Here is a 7,122-nt window from a genome sequence, read left to right as displayed (position 1 = left end):
TATCCACGCAATATCCGGTGCCGTCCATTACCCGCAAATTAGACGTTCGTGATGGTAATTGTAATGGCTTGCGAACGTCCGCGGGCCATTGGTCGCTATTTCATTGGCGAGAATCATTTCGCGCCCGCTTGGCCATGCGAATTGTCGGTAGAAATGGACTAACAACTACTGGTTTCTCAATTTTATGGCTCTGCTCAACGTTCGTGATTCTTCTGAATCGATGTAACGAAGGAAAAGAAATTCGAAAAAATCGTGAGCTTGGATTGAGCAAGGATTTTTAGGTCTTCCGGTTACGTCGACTAGTACCAAGCACGCTTTTTTTGTTTAGCCAGTAATTATGGAACAAAAAATTAGAAAAAAAGTGATTACACGTGCGTTTCGGCGCATTACGTCGGTTTGATTCGTTTTTCCGGGGAGAAATCGCGTATCGCCTATATTGGGACACTGGTAGATAAAGGACAAAGGAGTGACAAATAGCAGAAAATGATTTTGTTCCTATTTTATTTTCGTTGCATCTTAATATTAATGTTTCGAGATTTAAGAGACGAAGGGATGAATTAATTTTCGTTCCTTAGATATCTTACGTCTATGACAGTAACACTCGCAAAAGAGAAAGAAGAAAGCCAGTATGATGCCTAAAATAACGAAGAAATCTTTTAATTAAGATGCTGATGAAATCTGCGATGATGGATTTGAAAGACAATACCCATGAACAATACGAAAAATATTCCTTGCATATCGGTGACGTTCACTTTCCGTTTGTTCACCGCCTGATTGCTTCCTGGCACTTCCCAGCACTTGTCTTTTATTGGCATCCTTTCCGTGATCCATTTATTCATCATCCCAGACTCCAGCATTCGATGCAATCTACGTTACGAAGATCCCGTTTCATTCAAACAATCTTAATTCGTGGAATAAATGAAACTACGAGTACAATGGGACAAGCTAGAACAAACTTTTCCTAATAGGAATGATACAGCTTATAAAGAAACTTATAAAAATATATTGCAATCGTGCCAAAACTTAATTAATATCAATACTATCTTATTCTCTAGTTTCTTTCGTTCTAACGTATCCCGTTATATCTTATTTCCCCATTCCAAACCATTACCCCAACTAATTACCGACTTTTATCGTTCAGAAGTCAACGCGCAACTTACTCCGCGTTAATGACAGGCAAATAAGGACTGTCGTGTGGAATGATCATGGCGATAGGTTCATCGAGAAACTCGTCCATACTCAACGAGAAATGGCAGACTCCGGTCAACAGCAGATCCTTCCTCATCAAGAACCTATTTCACGGTCTCGTTAATTTTCACGAAATTTCGTATGGATTTGACACGAACGATACCTGAGGGAACTTCTCCAGTCGATCAGAGCGTGTTTCCCATCCTTCACACGTTCCACCAGTTTCTCTTCCTCCGTGTCGTTGTGACTTTCCGCGCGCGACAATAAAGTATGATATTTAGGCTCGTCGGTCTCCTGCAGATACATTTCGAGAAAGCTACCGTTTGGAAAACTCCAGGTGATCCCGTCCTTACGCGCGAGCAGATCGTCTACGGTTAGGATAGAGGCGTCCATTCGTGGAAAAGTGAGAAAGGCGACCAGACTTCCGGAGTAAGTAGCTACCACGACCATAACGATCAACCACCAGACGCCGATCAGTATGCGAGCGCTGTCACAATGCGGCAGATACATTCCTCCTGGAATTTTTTGAATTTTATTTCGATGGCGTGAGATTTCTTTTTTTTTTTTTTATAGTAGGTACTTTTTGATCGTTGAATTTCTATTAGCAAATAAAGAGAGGGTAAAGGAAGGTGTTTGGTTACTGTATGGAAATGGAAAGAATTTAAACGCATGAAATTTACGAGCCGATATTCTGGCAATGAGTATTGTTACCATTGCTTATTAACCCTCGTTAACACATTCCTGAAGTTGTAAGATTATGCGGTATGAGAAATTGTGCTGATTTCTGCAATTTTGTACTAAATATATGTTTCCGGCAAGTATATTGTAATTTTTATATGCTTTCAAATTGGTTTCAAATTTTGTGAGCCACCACAGAAAAGTTAGATGCCAACAAATAAAATTTGTATGCGATAAATACAGAACATTTGACCTGTTGATCGGTAATAAAATCGCCAGAAGCTTGCATCGCGTGAACGTGCGAGAAATAGAGGCGGTTTACGGGACAATAAAGTCGTACCTTGTTGAAGAAGCGCCCCGTACACGTACCACACACATTGAAACGAGGACTTTAGGCCCGAGGTCTTGATGCTGTACGGGCTGTACTTGTGAACCAGGTACAAGATCGGACCCATTACGATAATGGATACCGCCAGACAGGCCCACGTCTAAAAGGCAGCCGGAACGTTAGGGGAATACCAGCACGGAGCATACAGAACCGAACGACGACAATCTTTATAGTTCTGTCATTATGCGCTATTACGTAGCGGAATGCCGAAACATTAGCGAACGCTTTTAGCACAGGCACGAAATATCTCTCTGCGATCTTTTTGTAACTACGTCGATTCGTTTCTGTCACTGTGAGAAGCACAGGAAACCTTGTGAGAAACTATTAAGCGACTAATGTTCGATAATATTATATGTACGCTATATTTGCCTCGCTTCTTCGGTTTTATTTTCAAGTTATTTCGAAGGAAGATTCGTTGGGCTGAGTTTTGAGCAACGATCAACCCTCGAGTAATAACTTGAAAATACTTTTTATACGATGTTTTGAGACCTAACTTTCTCGTTATACAAGAGTTACCTATATTATTCAATGATCCGGTAGCATTGTTGTTATAAAAAGAAATGTTGTATCTATACAAACCTCTTTGGTGAACGGTGAGGCGAACAAGAGAGCTCTAGACAATTGTTTAGGCCTGGAAGTTAAAAAACTATAGGTCTGCACGAAAATAGGTACAGTAAAATTAATCGCGTCCTTCTTATTTTCGTTTACAGTGATCGCGCAAGCACCTAAAAGAACCTCCCTGTCTCGCACCAAATCGATCACTTCTTTTGGCACTTTTCTGGTAGCCGACATGGTCATTTCTTTAATTTTCTAAGAACAGAAGCGTTTAGCCGACGAAGAAGACGAGGGACAAAGAACAGAGTGTGTGTATAAATCCTTACCTCGCCAAGCTTGGCGTACCGAGAAGTATTCCAAGAGTTTGAATTTCGAGTCACTTCCGGCGTAATCGCCGTATAAGAGAAATTCAATTTCGAGCCTAAGTAATTGATCGCATCGAATACCAATCCTTCATATAGCTTTTGGCCTGTTTTACTCACAGAAATGATCTGCCATGGTGGATTCTAAAATAATATATAAATTTTCGATTACATGGTACTCGATTACATGGTTGTGTCGAAGTTGAAATGAAAAAGATTCGAGTAAAGGCTTGATAAATTAACTTTCCTCTCTAAACAATAACACAAGAAATACTTTACTTGTTTGTCTTCCTAATTTTTCTTTTTTAGCCAATAATTCCAAAGGTACATCCATTAGAAAGATTCAAATAAATAAGTTAAAAGATTGTTTACCCACATGGTAAGTCGCAATTGGTAAATTAGTGCCCCTGAATCCATGCGCGATATGAGGAAAAATCACGTCCGTTAGATTTACTCCGAAACCAGGTGACCATGTGCCTATATCCAACAGGTGTGCCATGTTTCTACCACGAGAAAAAAAATTTCCCCAAGTTATGGACGAGGAGAATCTCCATAATAAGCACCGTCCGCAGAAACCTTCTGAAGCAAACGCGTTTTGGGAAAGGTGTATCTGACGGGAACATAGTTTCGATTTTAGTTCGGTTAAAGGACGTTTCGCTATAAATTCGTGTACAATTTACTGACTCTAATGTTCTTCAGGAGTTCTGCTCGCCTCTCGCGTTTCGTTAGCCTGATCATCTCGAACTTCTCCTCTTCCATGCTCTTAAACAGATCAATCTCGTTCGTCAAGGAGTACTCAAGAGCTTTCGCCAGTGCTTGAATCAATTTTTCCACGTAACATATCAGCTTGATCTGAAGCAAGAATCTTTCAACAATTATTTGTCCTATGTTAAAGAAATTTTATAGAGGGATTGCTTATAATATTTCTCTGGGAATTACTTTGTTTTTTTTTTCTTTTTTTTAATATTGTGTAATAAGTTCGTTTTGCAACAAATGAAGCAATCCCAGCAGTTAATTATCTGAAAATATAGATCGTTACTTCACAGTAGTTGCTCAAATTGGTCGCGTTGTACATGAAGGCTACGTTTCCTCCTTCTGCCAATAAATCAACGAATGCCGTCATATTGGTCATATTCTTCGCCGCGCTGTCGGTGATCACGTACAACCATTGACTACCTGGATGGACCATCTTCAAGGATCTCGCCTTGAAAGAAAAATCTCAACCTAAGAAATCCCTCCGGAAATTTTCAAATGTTTGATATGGAATTGACAACGTATTGGTCTTCTAACAAGAAACGAAAAATGTCGCTTATCATGGTGTTTGAGATTTTTATAAGAACAGAGATCTCACCACGCCCATCACATCAGCAATCATGTCGACAGTAGCAATAACTAAGAAACAATGTCCCAGTTGTTCCACGTGGAAATCGTTCAACGTCTTCTTCACCGAACTTTTCCTTTCACTTCTCGTCGTTTCGTGTTTCAACGTGAAAATCGATCTAGAGATCAAGTTCACTTGCTTGTTCGGTAACTTGTCCGAGATGGCTGTCATTACTCTGCTGATCGTGTCTCTGCCTGAAACGAGCCATGAACACAGATCGGATTAGATAAAAGGACTCACGTGCCATTATCGCAGCTACTAGTTGCCCTTATCACCGAATGTATCGTCGTGGAGAATGTTGATCACGTTCCAGGGTAGAATGTTCATCATCCTTAAGTCGAGAAAAATCTGTGACAGCTCTTCTCCTGGTACCACCACCGGCATGCTCATGCCATCCGTCTCTGGAATTCGGGGACAGTCTGGATCTTGAAATGATAAACTTTTCTCTTAGATTTCCTTAATTCAGAATCTCTAGAGAACGATACTAAATTTTTAGGTTCTTTTCATTTATTTAGATTTTCTTAATTTAGAATATTTAAAAAACGATACCTCTGTACCTGTTATAGCGAGATGTATCAATTCTTCCTTTCGTACGACCTCGTGCAGGCGCCACGTTATACAGCAACTCGCGACAGATAAAAGGATTGTATAGCCTTGTTAATGATTAAGAAATAACGAGGGTTAGTGAGTCATCCGAATGATAATTAACCATATTTCAAGATGTAGAGTTTACCTTGCCATAGATTGACATCCGCATCACGAAAAATACGCACAACTATGCCACCTATGTGCATCTCCTTTTTCACAGTATTTATGATTAAATCGTGCACCACCCCCATAACATTTCGGTGCTCGCCATTGTTATCAAAGAAGCTTTTATCGATGATGACGGCTGTTTAAAAAAATTCTTTTTCACTGAACTTAACTCGATTTTATTTCTTTCTAAGGATAATAACACCATCAAAGGATAATATCACTTGGAAGAAAAATTTCTTTTACGTTTTGTTTTAAGAGGAAAATCACTCGTACCCATAGTAGCGTTGGTGGTAATTAGAGATGGAAAATTGTTGTAACTGTCCCCATAATTGACACACCAGAGGAGCAAGAGAACCGATATCATTTCTATTGACGAACTAAAATAACAGCGCGTCGTATTGTTCGTACGGTATATAACCGAGGACACCTGTGAATAATGTATCACTTCATTAGTTTGGCCGATTCGTTATTACAGGCTGAGCTGATCGCGATCACGAGCCGTATACCGAGCAAGCCTAATGCAACTCGATGCACCGCGAATCACAAGAAAGGTCAGTTCTTTAATAACTAACTACCGAACGATCGAACCCCCGTGAAATTGAAACGAGACATTGTTTAGCCTAGTTGCGTGCGCTATCGAACTCATCGCGAAACTCACCCTAAGCTTTTCAATATTATAATGTTCTCAGAAAAATTTATCAAAATGAAAGAGGTAGACGAAAAATCAGATATGTATAATCCTTGAAAGTCGATAAAGTGAGGAGATTATATCCATACTATAAAAATGAAAGTCTCCGCTACAGGCACGTAAAGAATTTTGTTCGCGTTATAATTTATTTATCATATTGTTTGAGATAATAGTCTCACACATGAATATACTTTTTATATTTTTATCTTTGGAATGTTTCTAACATTGTGTACCTATGCGTGCTATATTACAGTTCCAAGAATGACTAAAAATTGAAGAAAATAGAGATATGAAACAAACTGAAGAAACATCGAATAGCACTTTGGATCGGTCTGCATGGAAAGTATCGACACCGAGTAATGTTATTACATATTTCGTTTGCGCGCGCGTTTGTCACAGCCAAGAGACAATTGTATTGTTTCATATCGGTTGGTGTACCACTTCCGTATAACGAAACCAGAGATAAAGCCTAGTTGCGTCGGTTGCATTATTCCAAGCCTACGCGTCGACGTCGCTAATAAGAAAAAATCATCCATAGCTTGGTGATTTTATACTTCATCGTAGGAGCGTTTCAAATTCCTTTTGTTCGGTGTCGTACTTTGTTCCACTTTCGACTCGATGACTACACGCTATTATGTGTTACATACCAAGGAAAATAATTATAGATTCTTACTTTAAATACTTTTATTGCAGATAAAATTAATGATTACAATACATATCATATTAAAAATTAAACGACTGATAATGGAAAGTAGAGAAAAATGTAATTATTATCGTTGTTTAGGAACGGAAGTCGATGTGTCGCAACTCACAACGCTTATCTATGACCAAGTCTTGCGTCTGGAAAGAAAGCAAACAATCCTCGATTTAAATCACCTCCCATTTCGTTTCGCATTGATTACACTCTGGAATTCTCGACGTCAGATCAAACGAAATAACTCAGACATAACACACGATGCGTGATAAAAATTTTTTACAAACAAAGTTTAGAAGTTGACGAGTTAAAAGAAAGTAAGCAGAAAGAGAGAAGGCAAAGAAGAGGCGCGAGAGTTATCTCTCGGGAATAGTCCGCGCTTCTATGTCCGTTCGTGACAATTCGGGCGATGTCGTACGATCGGAGGACGTG

The 7,122-nt window shown here is 39.3% G+C and overlaps 1 protein-coding gene across 1 annotated transcript; it reads right to left on the bottom strand.

The window, feature by feature from the left end:
* Positions 1-484: 484 nt before the first annotated feature.
* LOC117230426 (ionotropic receptor 93a) lies at positions 485-5,672 on the bottom strand. The gene is given in 15 exon segments (XM_033487869.1): positions 485-635; positions 707-867; positions 1,161-1,292; positions 1,352-1,703; positions 2,207-2,354; positions 2,834-3,130; positions 3,190-3,315; positions 3,548-3,781; positions 3,856-4,023; positions 4,211-4,375; positions 4,523-4,746; positions 4,828-4,977; positions 5,110-5,205; positions 5,286-5,444; positions 5,582-5,672. Coding segments are annotated over 15 exon segments (2,601 nt in total). The 3' UTR covers positions 485-537.
* Between the last annotated feature and the right edge of the window lie 1,450 nt (positions 5,673-7,122).

Source organism: Bombus vosnesenskii, unplaced genomic scaffold, assembly GCF_011952255.1.
Source record: "Bombus vosnesenskii isolate JDL3184/JDL3185 unplaced genomic scaffold, Bvos_JDL3184-5_v1.1 scf7180000013267, whole genome shotgun sequence".
In the NCBI taxonomy this organism is placed as follows: Eukaryota; Metazoa; Arthropoda; class Insecta; order Hymenoptera; family Apidae; genus Bombus; species Bombus vosnesenskii.
Note: the sequence above shows the minus strand (reverse complement) of the source record. Positions and strands in the feature narration are given on the sequence as shown.